Below are 27,893 nucleotides of genomic sequence, written 5' to 3'. Positions count from 1 at the left end.
ACAGAGCACCCTAAGCCCCATCACCTTCACCACCGTAGGACAGGTGCCCTACTAGAGCAGGGTCCTCTCCCTGGGTCCCTTCCATCGGAAAACTCCGCTTGCACCCCTGCCAGTCCCAGCCAGATGCAACTCTGGGGAAAGAAACGGCAGCCCCTGCTTCCCCTGAGCGCCGCTGCACCTGCTTTCAGCAGCACTTCCACCTCATGGGAACAGGAGAGAGCTGAGAGAAGCCCGTGTTCCTCCGCCAGGCAGCCCAGCCACTGCAAGTCTATGGGGGAAGCTGTCAGAGACAGACGCTTCAGCCCCTAGCTCCCCCAGCTGGCACGTTCTTGGGGGGAGAGGGAGGGAGAGAGAACGCTTGGAAAGAAGGGTCCTTGGCATCCCAGTCACAGAGGCCAACTGGGGATAGGAAACTACAGGAGAGTCCTCATCCTGCTCCAGGAGCTGCAAGGTTCCTGCGATAACGGGATAGAGAGGGACCAATAGGGACAGGGAAAGAGGAAGCAGCAGATAATACAGGGAGGGAGGTCAAGAAGGGGAGGGAGCACAGGGAACCGAGTACAGGGAGAGCGCAGAGCACTAGGGTCAGAAGGGAGCAGAGAATACAGAAAATGGCTGGGACTCAAAAAAAGAACTCCCAAGATGACAGACACGCCATCCCCTGCCCCCTCCCACTATCCATCTACACACACACACCCTAGAGTGTAGAGCGGGTAGAGAGAAAAGGAAAGAAACCAAACTGAGCTGGAGGGCGAAGCCGAGTGTTTTTGGCTATGGAACCAGCTGTCACCCATCAGCACCCTGGGAGCCCAAAGTAACTCCCTGCCTCCATTATTCTAACCGCCCACCCACCCCATCGCTCTTTCAGAAAATGGCCTCTTAGCTCAGGGCTTGCAGTGCCACAACCAAGCCGGCTTCTTCCAAAAAAACAGGCCAGGCCAACATATCTCTGCTCTGTACCTTCAAGTTATCAGAGGTGGCCAAGGTCTTCCCGCTTCCACCTGACTTCACCAGGGCAGCTTGTAACCCATGTGCTGGGAATCCGACGCCCCCTGCCAGTTCCAGTTAGCCCGCAGCGTTGTGTTTATATGGGGAAGTGGGGGAAGCCCCAATGTATTAAAAAAGCCTTATGGTGCCTCCCTCCCCACTGCAGCATTTCTGTGGTAAGACACAAAGGTTTGGCCAGGGCAACTACTTTAGAATACTGTGGTCCTGCCACAAGCCAGCAACGGGCTTCGGTGAGAGCAGGAGACCAACTGGGAGGTGAGTGGCTGTAGCAACGTACAAGCCGGGAGAAGGTTTGATACAGTGGCCGGGGGGCAGGGATAGAACAGAAGGCAAGAAATAGGCAGCACTAGTCGGACAGAGGGCTGGTCGGGGAGAGGCAACTCCTAGGACTCCAAGCGCTGGTTTGGAAGGATTTCAGATGCAGCTGCTGCTGGGAGAGGGCAGGGTCAATCAGGTAGAATCAAAGCCAAAGAGCTGGGGCGACACAGGTGATGGGCCCAGCAGGAGCTGGAGAAAGGGGTTTCCAGCGGGGAAGCAAAGCAGGGCTAGAGGTGCCGCTGAGAGACTCCACCACAAGTGAGAGCAGGGCAATCGAAAGTAGCAGGCGCAGGCCCAAAGGTCGAGCAGAGGAAGCGGCCTCTGAGGAGGGTGGCAGCCGACACTACGGTTGTAGGGCTTTGACCGAAGACGGCCCTTGCACGACACTGAACTGCTGCCATAGAGCTGCAGCCCTTGTGCCCTCACACCGTTTCACGCTGCGTTTCTGTGTCATACTGTCTGTTAAATGCTCTGCAGTTTCTCTCCCCCTCTTCTGACTCCAGGCAGAGATACAGCCTTCTGTTTTCCCTTCAGGACTAATTCCATTATCAAGGAAATAATTTCCTAGATGATCCACATAAGCTCTAAAGCTCTCCATTTTCATTCCAATGAAAGTTCTCAGGTACACTACAGCCATTTTAATAGGCCTGTCTGGAACTTACTGTTTTCTTTCTTAGGGATCCAATTAACTAGGATTCTTCCAGGAACTAATCAGACATCTTATAGCTTGATCTAACTGGATCAGACCTTTGTTGCTAAGTATCTGCTGCTGTGTCTTAGATAATTACAGAGCAAAATTTGGATTTTGGATCTTAACAAAACATTCAACTTTAGAACAAGGGAACGACGGCCAAAGAGCGACACATCAAGACAGTAATCTAACCAGCTGAGAAGCAAGCACGCTTTTAGCAGTTTCTCAGCCCAGAACCCTCTTCTGACTAACTGAATACAGATGCAGACTAGAATATTAGTTGAAACAATGAGCAGTCATGTGCCCATTCCCAGGCATTTCTAGGAAATAAGAATACAGCCAGATGTATTCAGCAAATTCAGACCAGATGTACACATGTGCAATACTATTAAATGAGAATTTCAGTTTTGTAAGCGTGTATCAGTCTTGTTAGTCACATATACGTAGCATGTATCTGAGCACTGATCTGGACTGCTGATTCCAGTTTAGCCATGTGCTTACACTGAGATTATTCACCATTACTACAGCAGTGCATCGGGCAAACCACATACCTAATCATTATTAATACTCTTCTAGCTCCTCTCAAAATAGACCTATTTAAATTCAGAATGGAGCTGTTCTGTCCAAGAAGTTTTTCTTTACGTCTGATATGGTGCTCAGAGGTCAGCTAATCGCTCATCAGCTGGTCATTGCAATAGCACCAAATAAATCAAAACAAGATAAGATGGAGGATTTGAAGGGACTATTGTTTATTTAAAAGATCTCTCGTGTTCCTATATTTTAACCTTTAGAAGTTACAGCCCAATTAATGCTTATCAAGACATTATTTGAAAGAATAACTGTAGCTATTAAACAGGCTGGGGTAATTATTTTTTTAAATTATATAGCAATATCATTTAGAAGCTTTGTAAAGAGCAGGCCTCTACTAACTGTAGTAGTATCAGAGCTTTGGGGGGATTTTGTCCCACTCCCCCACCACTCAGCTGTGGCCTAATGGCCTGTGATCAATCACTACTCCAAAGTCACAGGTGATGCTGATGAACTGTACAGTTCTGTTGGATGGAGAATCCATTGTTCTGTTTTGAATGATCTGGTCATATACACATTCACAAGCCAACTCTTGTTCCTGTTTTGAGTTAGAGGGTGTTCAGTAATTCAGCAGGAAAAATACAGGTGAGCTCAACCAAAACCCCGTATGAAAAACACCAACCCTACGCTTTATGGACAGGTGGAGGGATTAATATCCAGGCCCAGATCCAGATTATTAGTTGGCAGCTGAGCCCTGGCTCCATAAAGGACAGGACCAAAACCCTGTAATATGTGACCAGCCTTTGTCTTTGGGGGCAGCTGTGAGTCAAGGGCAAGGAATCCCATGTCTCAATTAGAATTTTGCAGACTGGGCCCATCTCATTTAGAAGCTATTCAACAAAACTGGAGTGATCCCTTGTTGTATATTTCCATTGATGTTTCCCCCCAAGAAGCAACACATTTACAAAACAAGTAAAACAAATTCCATAAACAGATGGCTTGGAAGGTTCGAGATCCAACCACTCTGCAGCTAACCCAGCGGTAGAGCCGGAGGAAGTAATTTTTAAATGTTATGAGACTGAACGAAATTTCAAAGCAGTAGGGAAAACAAAGAAGAAGAATCCTAACAGTTAGAAGTTTTTAAAAAAGCCTCACCTTGGATAGAGGAAGATAATGACACTAATCATTTTTCTACTAGATGGCAGTGTAGCTTCACCCTATATAAAATACATTCTAAAAAGAAACTGCATTCTATTTCACATGAATCTGTGCTCAGACTTGACTGTTCAGATAATGTGAAATACAACTGTATCCCTCGTTACAAGGGCACCGGACATTAGTTTAATAGTGACATAAGACTTTAATTCTCTCTAGAAATGAGAAGCCAAGATAGCAAAGGAAAAAGAATCCACAGCCTGCTCTGACACACTATACCACATTCCAAGCCATACAGTGACATGTTCCAAGCTACAAATGTACAAGGTCTTTAATATGCCGCAACTGACTACCTGTGATATAACCAACATCTAGATCTTCCACAGAATCTGAAACAGGTTGTCATTGTTTAGAATGAGAATAATTCACCTGATCTCTTTAAAAGGAGATAACCCATTTAAATATCAAAACTGCAACAGCTCATGTTTGCAACTTCACGACAAGGTACATGGATGAAGAAAATGTTAGAAGTAACCAAAATTGTGAACGTAAATCCAAAATAAACAAAGTTAGAGCAGAAGGAGAACCCGAACGACAGCAAGTAACACATTCAGTGATTAAAGCAGCCTTGCTTGGCATAGCACACTGTTTATTTATGCAGAACTCAAGGCATATAAAAATGCTACAGCTCACAAACATGCTGAAAATAGGATTATTTATGGTCTAGTTAGAGGCAGTGGCACCTTTATAAGAAGGCAGCTCAGTACACTAGGTCAATCTGCAATAGAGGGCAGCAGCAATAAGATCATCAGACTGATTTTAGACATGCTGAGCAGAGGGGCTCAGGAGCTGAGTGGGAGGGAATCACGTCCCATGTGTACATTAATAACAATGAGATTCTAATGATCAGGATCAGTAACTCAGCCTTCCCATCAGGTATTCGCGGAGATCTCTGTAAGTGCCACAGCAAAATCTGCCTGTGGGGTATCATTTAAAACATTAATCTCACAGCACAGTGATCCAGCAGGTTTTAATCTAGTCAGCAATTTACAGCAAGCTAAACTTGCTGCTGAATTCCCCCATTCAGACAGTTTTAAACGGGTCTAGCGGCGCGCTACCTTAAAGACTCTGCTTTATCCCACCCAAGCTCTCTCTGCAGTTATAGGGTTGGCGTTTTGTCCTACTGTGTTCGGTTGTGACTGTGCTTGCCTAGTCACAGCTGATCTGTGTACTTGGTACTAGCTAGCTGGACACTTTAACACATCAAAGCAATCCAGTGAGCGTTATCTGGCTGTAGCTAGAATACAGGACTGCCCATTCCTTACTGTAGCGCCCTGCAACAATGACAAATCTTTAATACCAACAACTGAGCTTAGCATTGCAATGGCATGGGCTTAAACTGGAAGCTATTCCCAGGGTTGCCCAAAACACCGTGCAGAGACAAAGCAAATTATGCTGAAAAAAAATCGAATGACTCAGAAGCACTTTTTCTGGGCTCCCTGAAATTTGGGTCAGGCTACAATAACAATGGCATTTAAAACAGCAGAGACAAGAAGCACTCTCCTCTTTGTGCTCAGCAGCTGTTCTACTGCGGTAGACAAGCCACGGGCACGATGCCTGAGAAAGAAAAGGCTGGGATCCCTTTAATGGGATGGAGCTCTGGTCTCTCCCTACACACAGATAGCGGAGGAGGGGGCCGGGGGTGAACCCAGGACACAATCAGAGCTGCAGCCTCACAGTCCCTGGACCTTTACGGTCCGGGGGGAAATTACTTGGCCTCCTCCAGGTGCTGGAAGGGGCACTGCTGAAGCACAGGAGGCCTGGCAGCCCGTTTTTCGGGGGAGACTAGGGGAGCGCAGATCCAGGCCGGGTGCAAGGCTGGGGCTCACCTGGACGGTCTGCGCTTGGCCTCTCGCTTGCTGTCCACCACGGCCGGGACGCAGTTGGTGAGCTCGGTCCAGTCGGCGTGCAATCCGCAGCTCCAGCCGGTGGAGAAGCGGGAGAAGAGCCAGGTCTCGCGCTTGCCCGGCCGGTGGCAGGTGCATTTCTTCTGGCCGGCTCTGCACTCGCAGGGCTGCTCCAGCTGGATGTTGCGCACCAGGTGCCGGCCGAAGGTGGTGCCGCCCGTCTTCTGGATGTGCAGGAAGACGATCAGGTCGTCGCCCTTGATGTTGAAATCCACGCGGCGCAGCAGGTCGCGGGCGGAGAAGTTGAAGCGGGGCACGAAGCGGGCCGGGGTCTCGTCCTCGGCGCGGTAGGGGTCCGCCCGCGGGGGGCTGAAGGCGCGGAGCCGCAGCAGCTGGCACTCGCTGCCCGGGCACACGTACTGCAGCACCAGCACGGCGAAGAGGAGCAGCAGCAGCAGGGCCAGCAGCAGCTTGTTGGCGCGGTCCTCCATGGCGAGCGGGGCGCGGGGGCGCTCACTGCCCGCGCCGGCAGCACCCCGGGGCGCCTGCGCCCGCCGCCCCGCCCGGCCGCCATCCGCCCGGGTCCTGGCCCGCCTGCCCGCCGCCTTCCGGCAGCCTCAGCCGCGCGGCGCCCTGCGCCCGGACCCTCCCTCCCTCCGCCCGCCGCCCGGGAGACGCGAGCCTGGGCAGCCGCACCCGCTCCCCTCCGCCGCCCCGGCCCGGCCCTGCCCTGCGCTGCGCTGCGCTCGCCTCCCGCCCACCGCGGCTCCGGCTCCGCCTCGGCTGCAAACGCTCGGATTCCGACCCCGCCCCCGGGTCCGAGCCGCGCCGAGCCTGCGGCCCCGCTGCCCCGCCCAGGGCCAGGCACGGGGGGGACCCGAGCCCCGGGACCCGAGCCCCGCCAGCCCTGGGGCAGGGTCTTGCTGTTGGGGCCGTGTACCCGGGCAGGCTCGGGCAGCGCGGCCAAGAGGAGCCAGGCGGCCTGGGGAAAGCAGTTTCGGGGGCTCAGTCCATAGATAAAAGTTGCAGTACTGTAGAATACTGTAGTTTTGTGGGGCGCCTTCACGGCCTGGGGCAAATTGCCCCACGTGCCCTCCCCCCTCTGGGCCGCCCTGGCCCCGAGCTGGAGGGGAGGCAGCGGGGCTCAGAAGTGAGCTGCAACACACCCCTGTCCTTGAGAGCCCCTTTCCCCCTATACTCCTCTGCCCAGCCCCTGCTGACCCCTTCCCACCGCCTGCTGCTTTCATCGTCCCTTCCTGGAGTGTCTACACAGCCCATTCAGTCTGGGCTCTGATTCAGGGTTAAGTCCAAGCCTCCCCCCTGGAATTAGTCTGACTGGAGCAGGAACCTCTCTGGAGTCAGACTCCTAGACCCTGGTAGGGGCCCGGGTGGGCACAGCCCAGCTATGGGGGGGGGGGCACTGTTATCCCCCACTCCCATGGGGCTGTGCTTCCCAGCCCTTCCCTCCTAACGCCCGCCAGACCTCCTGGTTTAAAAACAGCTGCTCAGCGTTAACCCTTTGTTTCCATGTGGCCTGCTCATCTGCAAGCAACGAACACAGGCAGCATTAATCCAGATGCTGTAAGATGGCAGCCTGAAGCAGGTACGCTGCTGGGCAGCCAGAGAAACACAGCCAGATTCCGCTTTCATAAGCCGGGGTGACAAAGACTAAGTGGGGGTCTCAGAGAACGGCAGTGGGGACAGAGACTCCATCTATAACAATGTCATTCACTGAGAATAATGTCCTAGCTTATCCCTGAATGTAAAGTCCTGCTCTCCAGAATACCCTGGCATCACACACCCTGCCAGTGCATCCAACCGTAGTGTCCCTGTCCCTGTCCCTGTGCTCAACCAGGGCCTGGATGGAGAAGGACTTTGTTGATGTAGTCATATGCTCTTTATGAAGAGCAACCTATCGGCACATAACTCCCATCAATAGCCCCTGCACAGTTTGGAAAGCCAATGGTGATTTCAGGGGCATTTGTAACGCCTGCCATCTTTGGGTACGTCACAGTCCTGATTATCTCACAAACCTCTGCCGTAACTGATTTGCCAACTCCAAACTGGTTAGCTACTGCCCTGTAGCATTCTGGGATAGCCAGCTTTCAGACGGGTGTAGCTACCTGCTTCTGTACCCATGTGGCTTCCCTCCTGTGGGTGTTGTGGTATTGCAGGGCAGGGACAATCTGATCTCAAAGCTCCAGGAATATATGATTCCTCATGCAAAACTTCTGTCATCCCAAGTCCACGTGACAACGTGATCTCATCAGCCTGTGCTCATGGCCCTGCTCCAGAGCTGGCATGTCAATATTCCCCTCCAAGAGATGCCTTCAGCAGTTCAAAAACTGCTCCTGAAATGTCCACCAGCGTCTCACAGATGATTCACCTTGCATCCGACGAAGTGGGTATTCACCCACGAAAGCTCATGCTCCAATACGTCTGTTAGTCTATAAGGTGCCACAGGACCCTTTGCTGCTTTTATAGATCCAGGCTAACAGGGCTACCCCTCTGATACATTATTCACCTTGTGTTCCAAAATAGAACAGAGAGCATGAGGTAGGGAAGTTCTTTCACCAGAGCAAGATCCATGCTGGCTCTGGCTGCCGGGAGGGTAGGCTCAACGGGTGTGGCTCACTTCTGGTCACCTCCCACGGGACGGCACCCACAGACGCTGAAGTTCTGACTTGGGTCTGCATAGTGCAGAATGGACGCACCAACATGGCTGTGAAGCACAGGCCTCCATTGCAACATGAGTGTGCAAGAACCAGCTTAGATGCTCACTTTCTACTAACTCTTCTCTCCTCACATCCCCAGGAAAAACACCCAGGACTCCAACTACCACTCAGCGTCTTTCTCCTACCTTGCCCTCAGCCACATCTCCTTGGGAGAGACTCTCTTGGCTCCTCACTCCCATCTCTTCCCCCTACCAGAGAGAATATGCTGCCCCTTCCCCTCCTCCTCCCGCTGCCATCCCATCCCCATTGCTCCACAAATACTGCCTCTTATCCCTCATGTCCTGTCTACCCCGGCTGCTTCACCAAAATCAACCCCCCAACTGCTGCTTCTCTACCTCCCCAAAGACGCTATCCAACCTCCTCCCAGTGGCAGAGGGGGCCTTTTCCTGTTCCTTCTAATTTCCCCGAGATATCCCATCACCAGTGCTCTGGGACAACCAAAGAAGCAATTTACCCTGGGGGATCCATGTCCAGATTTTAATTAAGCAGACCTCAGTGCATGCTGGGACAAGCTGTGACGTAGCTCTGCAATGCTGGGATAAGGGATGCAGTTCCTACCTGTGTACCTCACAATGGTGTCTCGATGCTTTGAATCAGTGAGCCTTCCCATAACCAGAGATTCCCTACTCCAAAGCCTGATTTACTTTCACTATAGTATCCACTATTTCACCTGCGTCATATCCCCCTTTCTCTAAACAGAAGAGTCTCAATCTTTGTAGTCTTTACCTGCCCCTAATCCTTATTGGTTCCCATCTCTGAATTCTCACCTCTTTTTCTGTGTTAGCCTTTTTGCGATAGAATGCCAAGGACTGACTGCTCTATTCAAGGTGGGAGAATTTCATCCAGTACCATTGTTTTATATAATGGCATTAGTATATTTTCACTATTACTATCCATTCTGTTCATCCCACGTGCTAGCATTTTGTTTCCTTTTTTGAACCCTGCTGTGCAATGAGCAGAGGTTTTCACTGAATTGTGCACAATAACATCCAGTTCGTTTCCCCCCCCCCAAGTGGTTTCAGTTAATTTAGAACCCAGTAATGTGTATTTTGTCTTTCAGCATGTTTTGAAAGCTCTGTGTACAATTAAAGTGTTCTATAAACAAAAATAATAATAATAGGGACTCTGTGGATTTATCGCTGATTAAAATCTTTTGTATATTTATGTGCAAATTATGTTCAGCCTCCTGGCTCCTGATGTGGTGCCAGTGAGGCTTACATGATGGTATGGTTGTATTCCACTGCTCGGAGGGCATGCGGTGGTTACAAGGAAAAAAATACCACCATTTACCATGCTATTTGCAGAACCATCTGTCCTTAAAGTTGGAAGGCCCAGGATGAAGTCTAATGCCTTGGCATACCAACTACTGATTTTTTGTCTCGCAGGAGCGACTGCTGTAGTCACACTTAATTACCAGGGAAATTGTGCCTCATAAGTGACCTATGACGGAACTTTAAACTTGGGCCTGTGCTTGGAAGGTTTTTGTTTCCCACAGAATTGTTTGTTTTGTTTTAACCTGAGAATCATTAGGACCTCATTGATTCGGGCCACCTTTGGTTTTGCTGCAGTATTCAAGCCTGTGTATTCTTTGCTTTCACAGATTAATGGACGAGAACGAGGTGATGACTCTCAAAAAAAGGTTTCTTTCCTCACTCATTCAACGTAAATGGATGATAAAAACAAAAAGCCGCCAGGTTTAAACCATCTGACAAACTCCCATCCCGGCTCAGTTTTCACTCCCTTGGTGCTTGTGATATCTGAATTTCACTAGCTGGCTAATCAGCCTAGAGATGAATTTCGAATATAAACACGTAGGAAAAACAACTTTGAGAAAGCCGACCAGACCTTTATCCACTATAAAGAAGGTGGCGAAAGGGCACAAATCCTTTATCTGCTATTCACCTTTAAGTAATTTCACTGTTTTCATGCAGCCTTCTGCAGAGAGGTCTGGTTTTTATCCTTGAGTGCTCTACCCCATTTTTCCTGACTTTCCAGTTGTCTCTAATATTTTGAAAACATTTACACTCACAAGAATAGGCAATTTTGTCACAAAGATTCTAGGCATGACTCTATTGCGTTAATTTGTTTCTGTTTGTATCTTTCTCCCTCTCCAAAATGAACGAATTGCATTATGCAATGAAAACATTGTGTTCAGAAATTCAAGCTTTAAAATTATGAAGACGTTGCTGCGCTTTATATTCATCACTCTCACACAGGAGTCTATACAAAAAAACAACCATTTGCTCTCCAGCTTTATTTATTTGGCTTTATGAAATAACAAAGATGTGTTCTGGGTTAAAACTAATCCTGAATGCTAATACAGGAGAATTAAAAGGCGGGAATAATATAGGCCTAATGTCTGTACTAAATTAATATATACTATAAAAGACATGATGCATACTGGGTTGATGTTCCCAACAGAGCCATTATTTTGGAATGAGCTAAACAAACAATGATCATCCTTTCACTGATGACAGATCGTCTCCATTTCGCTGCCTCCTCACCCACCGTGGAAATACGTGTCAAGAAAGGCTCTGCTTCCCAGGCGACAACCAGGGGAAACACAAGGCTCATTTAGACATCAGCCCACAGAGCTGAAGAAGTTAAATTTACCCTCGACTGGGTAACAGGGAAATAGAATAGGACTTTTGGGTTATACAGTAATACTATGCCTTACAAAACGGTCAAGAAAACTTGGCAGACAGAGTAAAGATTGAACAGCCCCTCCATGCGTGCTAAACACCACCGTATAATGCACATCCCCCAGGCACACCCTTCTAAACATCTATGCACTTTCTGGCTTCCTTTGACGCCCACCCACACTGCATTCATTCTCTTCCCAGCCCCCCAAATCTGTCAGCCTTAGCAGCATCTCTTCATTACTGCTGTCCCCTACCACCTTTGACTCTCAGCTCTTCCCATCTCAGCTCCTCCCTCAGTCCCCAGATGGATCGTAGGTTCTTCTCTTCCCCATCCCTGGCCTACACAGGAGCCACCAGAAGTGCTGGAGTCAGTGCCCCTCCCTGGTGGGGGATGTTCTGTTCCCTCCAAAGGCTGGGGAACAGACCACTGGAGCTGAGCAGATGAAGGTGGAAGGGCAGGCGTCAGGTGGTCAGAGCAAGAGTGCCAGGGGATGCAGAGAGCAGGGGCAGCTCTACATATTTTGCCACCTCAAGAACAGCAGTCAGGTTGCCCTCGGCAGCGCACCTGTGGGAGGGCTGCCGGTCCCACGCCTTTGGCGTACCTGTCGCCGAATTGCTGCTGAAACCGTGGGACCAGGGGATCTCCCGCAAGCACTCCACCAAAGGCAGCCTGACTGCCACCCTCACAGCAACTGGCAGGCCACCCCCCACCCCTGGGGCTTGCTGCCCCAGGCACGCACTTGGTGCGCTGGTGCCTGGAGCCACCCCTGGCAGAGAGAATAGGCCCAGTGCAGTGGAGGGACAGATTGACCTTCACTCTCCTTCCCTTGGGCCCGGAATGGTGGGGCAAGGCTGGAGTATTCAGCAGGGTCTGTTGAAGAGCTCGCTCAAGGGCTGAACTCAGGGAAAGGGACGCTCCCTGCAAAGACCCTGTGGTGTCACAGAAGTGGCTGCTCTCACAGCCTGCCATCTGCCTTGCTGGTTACACTTGGGTTCTCTTTTTGGGGAGTACTGGGCTCCACAGTCTTTGAAAAAGAGCGAGCAAGAGCGATTTTAGATTGTGCAAAATCTAATCATGGAGTAGGTCATCCTCCCCCGGTGAAATGCCAGACCTGCCCTAGGAGAGTGGGATTTTGCCAGGTAGCCTTCTTTGCTTTTATGCCTTGAGATAGATCAATATAAAACAGCATGCTTCAAGCCTTGAACAGATCTCAGGAACTACTAGGGAATATGCTGAGACCTTCACATGGGGCAGATTATCCCACATCAGTCCGCTATGGGGTTTCTTGCAACTTCCTCTGACGCATTCGGGGCTATCAGCGAAGGGATATTGGACTTGATGGCCATGGATCTGATCCAGTCTGGCAATTCCCGTGCTCGTATAGCCCACAAAGGCAGTGAGAAGCATTATTAGCTATTTACTTACTGACAACACTGGGCTGGCTGTTTTACTGGCATACACAGCTAACCTACAAAGCCTCTGCCCAGGGAGGTGTGGAAACGAGCAGGGTCGGCTCCGAGTTTTCTGCTGCCCCAAGCGGCGGAAAAAAGAAAAAGGGAGCTGAAAAAAAGCCGATCAGCGGCACTTCGGCGGCAGCTCAGTCGCGCCCTCCATTCTTCGACGGCAGCTCAAAGAGGAAAAGAGGGACTGAGGAACCTGCCACCGAATTCCCACCAAAGACCTGGACGTGCCGCTGCCCCAGTACAGGCGGAGTGCCGCCCCAAGTACCTGCTTCCTTCGCTGGTGCCTAGAGCCAGCCCTGGAAAGGAGACAGAAGTAGGAAGACTGACAGGAGATAGGCTGTGCAAACTCTTGAAGGCCAAGGCCAGGCTTCTATAACTGCTGCAACTAATAACTTCTCAACACAGCATCTTTCCTCCCAAAGATTCACAATTCTTTATAAACTGTTCAGAAAAATCACCCCACACACACTGAATTGCAACCACATCTGGGGTGGGAAGTGGCAACCGTTTGACAGATTGAATTTGAGATAGGGAGGCTGTCATTACACAGACTGGAATTTGGCCAGGGCAGTAGAGTTCACCCCCCGCCCCCAACTCTTACAAAAAAATGTAATGGCTGCAAGCAGTCAGGACATTGGTTTGGGGTTAGTGCAGTGGGGTTTCTGGTCATGTCCTAGGGGTTTCAATAACACCAACAATGAACAGTAAATACACTGATTTGATGTCACATCTAACAGCTGACACCTTCGATCCCCACAATACCCCATGACTCGGACTAGCTTAATTGCAGACATTAAATTGGATAGTAAATTAGTAGGCGAGAATCTCACTCCTAGGACTAGTTCACCCTTTCCTACAAAAACCCCATGGAAGAGAGAGGAAAGGTTCCCCCAAGCGCCCCTTGCAGAGCTTGCCCCCTGATTGTGCCATCCCTGGGGCAGGGTTTGCCCTGACATCATATGATATTGAAATTGTAAATGTCAACAGGTAAAGGCCCGGATCAGTAGATTATTCATATACTTGTTGTAGCATAGAGCAGCTAGTCAAGGGAATGATGTAAGTTAGCATACTCTTCGTCACATGGGAACCAAAGACCTTACTCCTACAAACTCACACCCTTCTATATGGGATGTCCATGCTGCAAAAAACCCCACAGCAGCGACTTTCAGAGTCCAGGGCTACAGACTCAGGCTCACTCTGTGGCGCTAAAAATTGCCATATACACAGAAGTGATGTGTGGGGGGGTGTCACATGCCCCCCCCATTAGCTGCTTAGTTTGTACAGAGCATGCTCACATGGATTGGGCATGCTCAGTAATACTGCTGAAGCCAACTGCCCTCATTTCCCGCTCCCGCTCACTATCTGCAAGCACGGGTCCTCTCTGCATGTACCCATTCTGGCTTGGGCTGGAGCTTGGTCTCTGCAGCCTGGGGCAGGGGGATGGCTATTTTTAGCACCCTAGCATGAGCCCCACTAGCCTAAGTCTGTAGACCCAGGCTCTGAGACTTCTTGTTGCAGCGGGGGTGGAGGGGTCTACTTCTTTTTATTATAGCACTGCTGATGCACATTCCTAAGACCAACCAGAGACTGTATTTAATTAAGGATGGTCTCTTGGTTTGGTGATCTTAAGAATGGCTTCCCAAAGAGAAATACTGGTCAAGGCACTTCATGAACACGGACAACTTGACTGCCTTAGGAAGTACAACAGCGAAAATCTGTGACCTGGAAGGAGTCATCATGACACAACATTCCGGTGTGATGCTACAGCCGGATAATCATCACAGACACATCGCAGAAATCAAACTTAAAAAATGGGTTTGATTCACGGCACAAGATTCATTGGGCAATGGTGCCTGTCAATAATATCTGCAACATAACACACTGTGTCAATAATCATCCATCAACCAGCCTTTCATCAGAATGAACATTTGGTTGCTCTCATGTACTTTGAGCCAGCTGAACGCCATGATAATCTCAAGTAATCTGATATTAGCTATATTTCCATTTCACTCGTAGATCTCCAAACTCGGAAAGGTTTTATAGGATGGCCTGATGAGGAGCTGGCACTTGGATGTTTACTAAGCTCCTGGCCAACAGTCAAATGCTGAATAAATGACACTATATCATCACTAGCCATTCTTATACCCGCAAGAAATTGGCTGAGAAACTGCTGAAACACCACATTCCCTTTTGCTGAGGACAGCCTGAGACAACTCCAGGAAACAGAATCCATGTGGATGAAAGGGGCTTTTCACGTATGCGTTTTATTCACTGGGAAAAGTGGGAAGTTAGGACTGCTTCAACTGCTCCCGCAGCCGTTCACTTGCCTGAGTAATTACAACGATGTGGACATGAATACCCCGTCGTGAGGGCCAAAGAGAGCATGGGCAGTGAAAGAGATTATCAAGGGAAGGTCATTAGGCCTTCTCTTTGGAGGTACTCCTGAGCCAATTAGTCGGAATTACAGGATGCATGGGTGTCGGCCGTGTGATCTGAGTGGCATTTCCATGCATAGTATCACTTAATAGATAGTTATTTTTCTATCTTATGGAGTATCATATTTACTTGCTGTCCTTCCGAATCTTTCTCTCTTCCTCTTATGCTCTACGGACTGCCGTGGTTGCTGCACTGTTTTAAGGGTTTCACACACACAAGTTCTTGTTACCTGCTGTGTAATGTGAGCGCTCCATCTGACCTACTTTGAAATAAAACTGCGGTATTAGCAAAGTTACAGTAGATAAGAGCCTAACTTAGAACTGTGTTCAGCAGTAATTTCACATCAGAGAAGCAAGCTATAAAACATCCATAAAAGTATTCGTTGCTTCCATTTAAGTTGCATCTTTCCAAAGCCATGGGGAAAACAATTTGATGAGGGCATGAGTTAAGCAACAAGGAGCCAGCATAAAATTACCAGTATGTAATTCAGTCCTTGTGTCTTGTCTCAAGTCAGATTGGTGCGATTTGACCTCCGAGGCACTTGTGAGAAGCCTTCTATCCACATAGAAATGGCACCCATTTAACTAAATGTGATTCCAAGGCCTGGCCTACATTAAAAAGTTAGGTCGACCCAGCTACGTCAATCAGGAGTATGAAAAATCCACACCCCTGAGCGGCGTAGTTAAGTGTACATAGCACTAGGTCAGAGCCATTCCTTGGGTAGGGCGAATTGGGGTGACCACTCCAGGCCCCATGCTTTGGGGGGCCCCGCAGCCAGTGTGATTGGCTGGCATGGTCAATCCCAGAAGACATAGGCACAGGAACTAGGGGTGCAGGGGCTGTGCGCCGCCAAGGAGGCTGATTTGTTCTGGGTCCCGCACCCCCATAGGGACGGCCCTGCGCTAGGTTGAGGGAAGAAGTCTTGCATCAACCTAGCTACTGCAGCTCAGGAAGGTGGATTACCTGAAGTGAGCTACTGTAGTATTTCAAGTGTAGACAAGCTCTAAATCGATTTAGTTAAATCCCTGAAACCAATTGACTAGTTACAAATATTGATTTAGCTTAATTTGATGCAATTTCTGTGGGCAGAGAGTGCCTAGGACATTGTATAGACATTTATTTATTGAATTGTCGCCTGACCCTGGGGGGAGTAAGGACTTCTTGCACTAGTAAGGAGTGCAGGACCAGGCTGTACATTGGCGCAAAGCAGTTCCAGCAGTTACCCGCTCTGGATAAAAATAAACACTAGCAAAGAAAAAAAAGACACCAGATTATTCAAGCAAAGGGAGCTTGGAGGTTAGCTTGGTGGTTCAAATGATAGACAACCAGACTGCTGTGTGAAGATTGGCTAATAAAACACATACACAGTTTTGTTTCACAGCAACATTTCCCCAAAGCTGATTTTGCAGGGATAACAAAAATAACTAGGTATGAGACAGAGGCAACACTAAATGATCTTTCCCTCTTTATGAAGCACCTGAGTCTGCAAGGTGCTGCAACGCCTACAGCAAGATTCCATCTGTAATAAAACCCAAAAAGCAATACTGGCTTTTCACTCTTCAGACTCAATCATTAAACAAATAGAAGGCATTTCCAAACCAGCTTCTTTTATAGCTAGCTCACGTGCGCGTCTGTGGGAAAGCCGAATATTCGTGTCGATTTGTATTATAGGCTCAGAAATAAGCATATAAAAGAAATCAATCAATAGGTAAATTCCAGCTCCTGCTCCCACTGAAGTAAACAGCAACACTCCCAATGGGCTGTGTATTAATCAATAACAGAATGCTCAGAGGAGCAATTTCTTGCTGTGTCCTAGGAACATTTAGGACCCATGTTATTGTTTAAACCCTCATCAGCAAGTAAAAGAAAAAGAGGGAGGGGCAAGTTTGCCTCTTCTGATCTTAAATTCTGTCAGGTCAGGTCAGATGCCCAGGGGCGACATTTTAACAGGGCTGATCTTTTGGCAACAAGACTGCATTTGCATTATCAAAGCACCACGCTGCTCTTTGAATCCACTCCTTTGTGTCGGAGGCATTTGCTGTCAATCCGATAGGTGAGACAGTTTATTTTAATTTAGCAGTAAGATTGTAGAAATGCCCCACAATTCCTGGTTTGCAGTGTTCCTGTAGCCAGGCTGGTCCCAGGATAATGAGAGAGATTTTTTGTTTTTTTAAAACAGGAGTACTTGTGCACCTTAGAGACTGTGCCACAAGCACTCCTGTTCTTTTTGCAGATACAGACTAACACGGCTGCTACTCTGAAACCTGTCATTTTTTTTGGTCTCTCTGGGTATGTCTACACTGCAATAAAATACCTATAGCTCTGTCCTGGATCAGCTAACTCAGGTTCACAGGGCTCAGGCTACAGGGCTATAAAATTGCAATGTAGACATGGGTGCTGGAGCTCAGGCTTCGAGAACTGTCCCCTTGGATCTCAGAGCCTGGACTTCAGCCCAAGCAGGAATGTCTACACTGCAATTTCTTAGTCTGAGCCCGAGTCAGCTGACCTGAGGTCAGAGATTCACTGTTGTGGGTTTTTTACTCCAGTGTACACACCCCTTCTCATACACTTCATTGGTTTTTATAGCTTGCACAAAATGCTCTTCAGAAAGAGCATGCAAATTTGGCCCAGAAAATGAGGGCTTGAGCTTACATTCCAGTTCTATGGGATAGGTATATTTCCACCTATTTAGGGGGGAGTGATAGCTCAGTGGTTTGAACATTGGCCTGCTAAACTCAGGGTTGTGAGTTCAGCCCTTGAGAGGGCCATCTGGGGTAAAATCAGTACTTGGTCCTGCTAGTGAAGGCAAGGGGCTGGACACAATGACCTTTCAGGAGTTTATTATAGCACAGAAATTCAGCAGACCTGCTGCCAAGAAATGACATTCTCCAAGTTTGTAGAACAACATTTAGGAACCTGGATAGATAGGGCCATACATTTTAATTTAACAACGGTTAAATTTTGCAGATGTTTGTGTCTGAAAAATATCCAGTAACAAATCAATACATTTCTACAAATTCTTCCAAACAACCTGGTTAATGCCTGCACTGTACTTTTAAGGCCTGATCATGGACATTCTAAACCCCCTTCACATACACACACCCTCCCCCTCCCCCCTTCAGCAGATGAACTTCAGGATATGAGGTTGATCACTGCACACTAAGGACCAGACCTTGGTCACCGTGTCCAGTGATTAACTGCATCACAGGATTCTCACTGGTGTAATACTGTCTACAAGGACACGTCCTCTCTGTCCATCAGCAGGAGAAGGCCACCCCAATGAGACCCTTCTTCCCCCTGCTATGATACTGTCTGAATGCAGATACCTCTGAGAATCTGATCTGATTCAGAAGACAGTCAAGCTGCCCAGGAATACCCTGTCCCAAGGAAGGCAGGTTAGAGACCACAGGGAAGTTCTCCAGTAGATGGAGAAAAATGTTGTTCTTTTTAGAATCATGCAGCTGCATTTCTAAATGCACGTGGGTCCCAGCCCTCCTGGGGAAAGGCAACTGACCACCTCCAGCAGTATCACCTTGAAAACCTTCCCATTGCCAGCACAGCCTGCGTAGCAGCATAGGGCTGCTACTAACAGACACTAGTGCACATCCATCAATGCTTCAGTTTCCCAGTGGGAGAAGATGTTGCAATCAGTGCCTGAAAGGGGTCAGTAAGGTATCTATTGAGACTGTAAATGGTGAGGCAGGGACAGTCTCTCGCTATGTAGGAGTGCACAATGGGACTCTGATCTCAGGTGTGGCTTCTAGCAGCTGCAAGCTCTCTCAAACTGGTGGTTCCAACCCAAAAGGGGGTCACAAGACTATTATAGGGGGGTCGCGAGAGCAGCAGCTGCCGGCTGGGCACCCAGCTCTGAAGGCAGTGATGCCAGCAGCAGCAGCAGCACAGAAGTAAGGCTGCCATGGGGCGGGGTGGAGGTGAGGTTTTGTTATCACAGCCTGAAATAAAAGTTTGAGAACCCCTGAGCTAGTGCAGTTTAAACACTGGCACCACAGCCACAAACAGTAATCAAATGTCAAAAGCTCTTGCAAAGAACCCAGAACAAAACCTTTCCAGACCCACAGCCAACCCCTTACCATCCTCTAGCATAGAGGGTCCCGCTTTTCAGACCTATAAACCACAAGGCAAGCAGGGCACTTGTTAGTGATCTAAGGAACGCAATCTGAATGCACAGGGCGCAATTCCTTCCTTATTTCTGGCTGCTAATGATTTGATCCTGCTCCCATTGCAGTCAATGGCAACTCTTCCATTGTATCCCCTAGGACCACTCACACATGTGCTTAAGAACTTTGCTCATTCAGGCCCATGTAATAATCTCTGCTATTTCTTCTGATTGTTTCCCCTGTCCCATAAGCCTCTCTCAGCCTTAGCTGAGCTGAGTGTCAGCCAGTGAGCCCACCTCCATTCCCCAATATCTGTTAGACCCAGGGGGCCAGATTCTCAGGTGGTGTGTCTCCACTGACTCCTTCGAGGATCAGCAAAGGATAAATGATTCCTCCAAACCAGCGGGTCTGATAGATGCGAATGTGTGACACTCGGCAGTAGAATGTAACAAATGGAAGAAAAATAACTTATCAAAAATATTTTCTGGCATGCAAAGAAACAAGCTGTAAATGATCCCATCTGTCACTTTCATCTGCACCCTGTTCCATTGGCTGAATTTTGCTCATTAAGCTAAATTTCTAGCCAGAATATCATTTTTACCTTCTGCCCTCTGGATGAGTGGTGTTCGGGCTTTTTGGATCGCTGTGACAGACAAGTAAGAGAATTTGTCTTGAGCTGCTTTGCGAATGTGTGGAATTGCTTTGACCTTCCAAAAAGGAAAACATTAAATTTAATTCTCTCCAAACCTTTGCCCCCTTGGGATTATGGAACTGACCAAGGCCTCTAGTATAAAATAGAGTCTCCCATATGACCTTCAATCATAAAACCTTCTTTTATTGCTCATTGTCTTAAAGATCTCCCGAGCAAATGTCTAGCCCTTTAGAGTTTTGCACTGTAAAATTTCTATGTTGTGCAAATGGTCCAAATCTCTCCTCTCCTTTCCTGAAAAGATATACAAGAGATTTGTTGGCATCTTTAGTTCATAACCAAACACGAGTATATACTCTGCACGTTCCAGGTCAGATTTCCTGTACACAAAAAGAAGTCTCATATTTTCAGCCCGAATGAAATATTTCACAATTTTAACAGTGAGTGTAATTAACCATTGGAACAGTTTGCCGAGGGGTGTGATGAATTCTCCACCACTAGAAGTTTTTAAATCAAGACTGGACATTGTCAGTGGGGTCCTCCTAATTCAGGATTGGGGCTCTGACACTACAAAAAAATAATTATATGCTCCAGTTCAACATACATATTATTGTGCTATTGCAGATATCTTGGGGTGAGATTTGATGGCCTGTGCTGAACAGGAGGTCAGACTAGTTCAGGGGTGGCCAACCTGAGCCTGAGAAGGAGCCAGAATTTACCAACGTACATTGCCAAAGAGCCACAGTAATACGTCAGTAGCCCCCCATCAACTCCCACTCTGCTTCCAGCACCTTCCGCCCACCAGTAGTTCCACCAATCAGCGCCTCCCCCACCCTCCCCGCACCTCCTGATCAGCTGTTTCCTGGCGTACAGGAGGCTCGGGGGGAGGCAAGGGGGAGAAGCGAGGGCATGGCAGTCTCAGGGGAAGGGGCAGGAAGGGGTCGAGTGAGGGGAGGGCCTGGGGCAGAGCCAGGGGTTGAACAGTGAGCACCTCCCGGCACTTTGGAAAGTTGGTGCCTGTAGCTCCAGCCCCAGAGTCAGTGCCTGTACAAGGAGCCACATATTAACTTCTGAAGAGCCGCATGTGGCTCTGGAGCCACAGGTTGGCCACCCTTGGACTAGATGATCATAATGGTCCCTTCTGGCTTTGGACTCTATGACTAGAGGAAGGGTAACAGAAAAACAAGAGGAACAAAGGCACCTTTGGAGCATGCTTGTCTCTTCTGAAACAGGCTGAAACTCATAACCGTGGCAGTTGCCTCTAAATCCATTACACAGAAAACGAGGACATAACAGTTCTATGGCTTAGGAAACACGACATGTGCCATGTAAACCCACAAAAGTACATACCTTTGGGGTTAAGGCATCCAGTCCGGGCTTTGGCCCTGATCCTACAAATACTTATTCTTGTGCAGAACTTTACTTACATGAATATTTCCATTCAGCACAGATTTTACTTGCCTGAGTAAAGTCCCACATGTGCAGAAGTGTTTGCAAGGCTGGGTCCTTATTCTGAAAGTCACTCATCTAACTAGCGCGTAGGTGACACTAGGTGGTGTCAATCACTGCAGCGCTACTGAAGTCAATAGAGCGACACCAATTTACAGTGGTCCATTGATCAAATTCATCCCTAGTATAAACTCCATTGATTTCTTTTGGGTTACATCAGGTATAAGTTTGGCCCAGTTGGACTAGTTAAGGGTGGAGTAGAAACCTTTATTCTAAATTTTGGTGCATTAATTAAGTTTTTTGAGAAGATGTTAGCAACAGTGCTATTAAAGCTCTAGAGTAATATAGTTTTTACAAAAGGAATCCTCTTTAAAAACATCAGTAGCTCCCCAGAACAATTCCAATGTGCAGGATTTTCATGTACACCATATTTTAAAATGACAATCAATTTCTTTTTAGTCTTTAGCACGTATTGTAACTACCCAGATTGTCTAACTACCAGCAGTGCATAGGATCAGGAACTTCTTTTTGTGCATTTAAATCTGACCAGCATCTTTCAGCTTTGTTTTTTCTATGCAGAGCAAGGATCCACCATTGTCAGCTTCATGCAGGTTCATATAAATGTTTCTAATTATGCAGCAATTCTGACTCCCAGGCCACGTCTACACTACGGGATAATATCAAATTAGCTAAAATCGGTTTTATAAAACTGATATTATAAATCGATTTCATGCGGCCACACTAGGCACAGTAATTCGGCGTTCTGCGTCCATGGTCCGAGGCTAACGTCGATTTCTGAAGCATGCATTGTGGGTAGCTCTTCCGTAGCTATCCCATAGTTCCCGCAGTCTCCTCGCCCTCTGGAATTTCTGGTGATCATTATTGTCGCGGGTGGTTCTGGTAAATGTCATAAGTCATTCTTCCTCGGGAAAACTCAGCTGACACCTTTCACGCCATTTTCCCTGGATTGCCTGGCAGACGCCATAGCACGGCAACATGAGCCCGTTCAGCTTCTTTTTTTCCGGCACCGTATGTGTACTGGATGCCCCGGACAGAGAGGCAATACTCACAGTGCTACACAGCAGCATTCACTTGCTTTTGCATGATAGTAGAGATGGTTACCAGTTCGTCTGTACCGTCTACTGCCGAGAAAACTGGCAATGAGATGACGGTTTATCTCCCCTCTGTATGTCCGCTGCTATCATGAGTGCCCCTGGCTGAAATCGGCCAGGGGCGCAACGCAAAAGCAAAATTGGGATTGACTCCCCGAGTCATCCCTCCCTTATGGTTCTAAAAATAGAGTCAGTCCTGCCTAGAATAAGGGGCAAGTGTATTAGAGACCAGTGTATCAGAGCACAGCTGCTCTGTGTCAGTATTCAGGGGGCCCCTGCAAACCACACCCGTTGCTTCCCTTCTCCCCAACCTTCCTGGGCTCACGTGCAGTGTCCCCACCATTTGTCATGAAGTTATAAAGAATGCAGGAATAAGAAACGAGACTTGTTAGTGAGATAAAATGAGGGGAGGCAGCCTCCCGGACTATGACAGTCCAGGCAGAACATTAAGCGGTGCGGGAGAGAGGGCCAGCATGCCGCTGCTATGACAGTCCAGGCAGTAGAGAATCTTTTCTTTACACAGGAAAGGGGGGGGCTGATAGAAGCTCAGCCCCCAGTTGCTATGATGAAGACGGTTACCAGCTGTTCTGACCATCTACTGGGAGTCATTCCATTTTACCCAGGCACCCGGCCAGCTCACTGAGGCCAGCCAGGAGCACTCACAGGCTGATGGCGACGACGGATATCAGTCATATTGCACCATCTACCACCGGGGAGGGGAGAGGAGCGGATACTGCTCTTCACTGTTGCAGCATCGTGTCTACCAGCAGCATTCATACACATAGGGACATTGAAAGAAGTCAAGAAACTATTTCTTTCCTTTTCTTTCACGTGGTGGGGGGAGGGGGAGAACTGAGGAGCTATTCCCTGAACCGCCAGACACTGTGTTTGAACCTACAGACATTGGGAGCTCAGCCAAGAATGCAAATAATTTCAGAGACGCTGTGGACTGTGGGATAGCTGGAGTCCTCAGTACCCCCTCATCCATAAGCGTCCATTTGAGTCTGGCTTCCCGTTAACGCTTGTCACGCAGCGCTGTGTATCCTGGAGATTTTTTTCAACGCTTTGCATTTCGTGTTCTGTAACAGAGCTCTGATACAAAGATTGTCTCCCCATACGCAATCAGATCTAGTATCTCCCGTACGGTCCATTGGAGCTCTTTTTGGATTTGAGACTGCATCGCCACCCGTGCTGATCAGAGCTCCACGCTGGGCAAACAGGAAATGTAATTCAAAAGTTCGTGGGCTTTTCCTGTTTACCTGCCCGCTGCATCGAGTTCAGATTGCTGTCCAGAGCAGTCAGTGGTGCACTGTGGATACCGCCCGGAGGCCAATACGTCGATTTCCGTCACACTAACCGTAATCTGATATGTTAATATTGAATTTAGCTCTACTTCCTCTGTGGGGTGGAGTACAGAAATCGATTTAAAGAGTCCTTTATATAGATAAAAAGGGCATTGTAGTGTGGACGGGTACAGCGTTAAATCGATTTAACGCTCTTTAAATCGATTTAAACGTGTAGTGTAGACCAGGCCCCAGCCTCAGTAATTGGGCCGTGAGCTGGCAAGTACATTTGAGGCAAAGGGAAAGGAAATCTCAAGAGGCGCAAAATAGCCCCCATAACATAACCCCTGCCCTGCTTTCACTATGCAGGTAATGACTGGTGGAACCACATAATTATGGTCTCACTCACACTCTTCCCTACCCTGGCTGGCCTGCCAAAAACCCTGCTGCAGCCCGGGACAGAGAAATCCTGTGGAGTGTAGCTCTGTGGTGGTGACCCCTGGGTGTGATTCTGCCACCCTGCCTTTCCTCCTCCCATGGCAAGATCAGACACCCTCTGCTACACTCTGGCTGTCAGGAAGAGCTGAACAGTGGACATGCCTAGTCCTGCACACGGTGACTCACGGGTGTCACTTCACTCAGGTGAACCGTTCCGTTGAACTTGATGGGAATAGTCACAAAAATAAAGTCACTGAAGCGTGTTGCTTGCTTGCAAGATCAGCCTGCAGAGCTGAATTCAGCAAAGTATTTAAATACATGCTGCACTGTAAGCAAATGAGTAGCTGAACAATTCAGCAAAAACCTTAAGCAGCTGCTTAATTGTAAGCATGTGCTTAAATTTATTCCATTCAGCAAAGCAGTTAAGCAGGTACTTAAGTCTTATTGAAAACAATGGGACTTAAAGATGTCTTTAAATGCTTTGCTGAATCGGGGCCGATATTTGACATGTTTTAGGAGACATTTTGGAAACACCAAATGATATAAATCTATCTACATATTTTTCTGGCTGAAGAAATCTATTATAATTTCTAAATCCAGCTAATTAACCATTTAATTTGGCAGCTATATGGGTTCATTGAGTTTTTAGGAAAGGCTGTAATGTGAAGTGGCTTGATTGATAGATTCCTTTGTATTATATTTTTAATAATGGTGTAGACAGAACTTCCACAGGCACTTATAACACAATGTAATAAATAAAATAACCATTGTTAATCGCGAAACACTCGACTTTCAGTAGCAATCATGTGGTTCCCTTGTGGCCCTTGCTGCTTCAAATTCTAATATTTTTAATCTAGTGAAGCATATACAATTACATGTGTGGCCAACATGTGTTACATGCAAAGGGTAGATCCACCCTCTGCCTAAGCTAGTACAAATCTAACACAGTGAAAGAGGGATTAAATACTGTGCATACATCTTTGAAAAATAGCAAGTACAAATCCTACCCTCTGATTGGCTGATATCTTCTTAGCCATGTGTTATTGCATAATTAATTACTCTTGGTACATTATTAAGTCCTACAGAATCTTCTATAGACTAGGCTGGTATTACTCTGGCTTACATTACATTACAGTAAAGAGATTACTGTTAATTAATTTAATTCGTCTGCAGACACAACATTCAGCTAAACCTTCTATTGTGCTATCTGCTGTCATTTCAGACATGCAAGGCTTTCAAACTGCCATATAAATAGAAACAGATTAAAGCTATCTACTGAGAAATAAAATAATTAAAAAGACAGCATTTTTTTAAACTTTTCGTGAACCACATTATGAAGCTGGCATATATCAAATGTTTACATAGGAATAATTATCTGCTAGTTCCAATATTTAAGGTATTTTTTTAAAAAAAGTTATACCTTTTCTAACTATACTGTACTGATTCTATTTCAAGATTGGCTGGTACTCAACCTCTTTTGCTGTCTTTGCTGCAGGGGTGTTTAGCATGGTCATGTTCTTTGGTCCCAGAGGAACTCGATAGCTCAGGAGATTTGTAATGAGCTAAAACAGTGGTCCCCAACCTTTTTGTGGCCAGTAGCACATTCATGTTTTCAGAAGAGTGTGGCGGGCACAAACAATTACTCACATACAGGGTCAGCTCCAGGCATCAGTGGAGCAAGCACGTGCCTAGGGCAGCACATGCTATGGGGCGGCATTCCGTCCATTCTGCAAAATCAGAGCGGGGTTTTTTTTTGGTTTTGGATTTTTTTTGTGCCAGTTCTGGGCAGTGCAGAGAGAAGCTGGAGAGAAGCCAGGAGGACAGAGAACACTGGCGCCCGCAGCCTGCAGCCCCGGAGTACTCTGTCCCCAGCAGGCGTGGGGCCACGGCTTCTCTCCAGCTTAAGCCACAGCCCCGCTGGTGCCAGGGACAGAGAACACCAGCACCCGCAGCCTGCAGCCTTGAAGTTCTCTGTCCCCAGCCGGCATGGGGCTGCGGCTTCTCTCCCCTGCTGGGCAGTAGGCAGGCACACATAAATGCCCCAGCGGGCGCCATGGTGCCCGCGAGCACCACATTGGGGACCACTGAGCTAAAATATGCTCTCTGAGGTGTTACTCCCAAATCCATTTGTTTGACTCCATCCGAGGCTGACAGGCATTGCCATCCAGTATCTGTTCACCAGCGAGTTGATGGTCGCAATGCAATTCCTGGATGCTAGCAGGCAAGTCTCTGAACAACAGAAGCTACCATCACAACAGACACTAATGAAATCCCCTTTCTGGCTACTCCAGCAAAATCTCCCAGGATTGAGAGGCCTGGTAGTCTAGTGGTTAGAGCAAGGGACTGGGAAGCTGGAGTTCTGAATTCAGGTCCTGTTTGTCTGCCTGGCTGACCTTGGGTAAGTCACCTTGCCCCAGTTTCCCAATCTGTAAAATGCTTTGTAAAGTGAAGACCATTGTAAAATGTTTTGAGGTCCCTGGAGGCGAGGTGTGGCTGTATAAAGACAACGCATTACTTACTCTTACCCTGTGACTCCAAGTGGACATGCATGCCGAACAGAGCGAAGGGCTCTTCACTGAGGGCTGGGTTCTCCAGTCCATTTGCACCACTCAGGCCATGTATTCTTGCTGGACCTGGCCAGCAGAGAATCCTCCGTGTCTCCGTGTCCTCTGGCATGAAGCTGGTGGAGAGGGCTTGCCCACCTCCTGCACCACTACCCAGCCCCAGCCTGGCATCAGGAGGAGGAGTGAGGTATCAGGGTATTCCAGGGTAGAAGGGATGGTGGAGCATAGCTATGCTATCCATATTCATCAGTGACACAAGGTCAGTTAAGGAACCTGCACGAGTTAATTTACACAGATGCCCGGTGGTACATGACTGCAGCTCCCTGACAACCCCTTCCCCCTCCCGAGGGCACAAAGCAGTTACCCAGAGCCTATTAGTTCTGCAGCTAATGAACTTCTCCCAGCCTATCAACCTGGCACCGTTCAAAAGCACTAAATTCCCTTAAAGCTTAAATCAAACATTAAATCACAATTTATCTACTTATTTGGCAAAGATGTCTGCATCTCAGAACATAAATCACTCAGCACGTTTACGAGTCTGCTGACAGATTCCCCTCTGAAAACGGGATCTTAGCATGCACAATGAGCACGTATGTTCTCACTAAATGCTTCTCCTGCACAGAACAGAAAAGACGGGAAAAGAGTATTCCCTGGAAAGCTACCAAAGTAACCCTGTCTTCTTTACTTTAAAACACAGGTGATTTTCCAAGGTCCTTTAGTGGGAGCTAGGTACCTGCCCTTTGTGCCTTGGAAATCTCTTCCTCCAACAATTTGAGGCAGTGAACATGACTTCCCATGAGTTTGCCCAGCAGCACCTATGGAAATCGAACCAGGTTGGGATCTTTGATTGTTGTTCACAAAACAAATACTCATTTCAATAATGGGCGGCACTCTCCAGTTTGCCAAGCAGAACTGGCTGGAATTTTTTTCCTTGAGAAGTAATTTGCATGGGAAAAACCTTTTGGTCAAAAAAATTATTTTCCACAAAATTTGCCATTTTTTTTTCATTAAAAAACAAAAACAAACTGCACTTGGAAATCAATGACTGAAAACTTTTCAGTAAAACTTTGGGGTTTTTACAAACAAAAAAAAATGAATATTTGGAAAAAATTCTTAACACAAAACTGTTTTTAAAAAAATGAAAATTGATAAAAATTTTAAATATGAGCATTTTTTATAATTTCTCACAAAAAATAATTGGTATTTTTTTCAAGTTCGCTTTGCTGGTTAAAGTGAACTTAAATTGCCTGGCTACGCCAATAGGAGAACTCCCCCAGGCCAGGGAATTTCTGCCAGCGTTCACCATCAGGGGAACAGTGAGTGTATCAGAGGAGAGCTGGAACAGGGACATGGCGGAGCTGAGCAGCGCTACATCTGATTCCCCATGCGTGTAAAC

The 27,893-nt window shown here is 47.7% G+C and overlaps 1 protein-coding gene across 1 annotated transcript in view; it reads right to left on the bottom strand.

Annotated features, from left to right (window-relative positions):
* HS6ST2 (heparan sulfate 6-O-sulfotransferase 2) overlaps window positions 1–6,133 on the bottom strand; it is a 249,363-nt gene extending 243,230 nt beyond the window's left edge. The window contains exon 1 of the mRNA XM_032776426.2: window positions 5,590–6,133. Within this exon, the coding sequence (XP_032632317.1) occupies window positions 5,590–6,098 (509 nt within the window). The 5' untranslated portion in view covers window positions 6,099–6,133. The remainder of the gene's footprint in view (window positions 1–5,589) is intronic.
* Between the last annotated feature and the right edge of the window lie 21,760 nt (window positions 6,134–27,893).

This window comes from Chelonoidis abingdonii, chromosome 8, assembly GCF_003597395.2.
Source record: "Chelonoidis abingdonii isolate Lonesome George chromosome 8, CheloAbing_2.0, whole genome shotgun sequence".
NCBI lineage: Eukaryota > Metazoa > Chordata > Testudines > Testudinidae > Chelonoidis > Chelonoidis abingdonii.
This window is presented reverse-complemented; position numbering and strand designations above follow the sequence as displayed.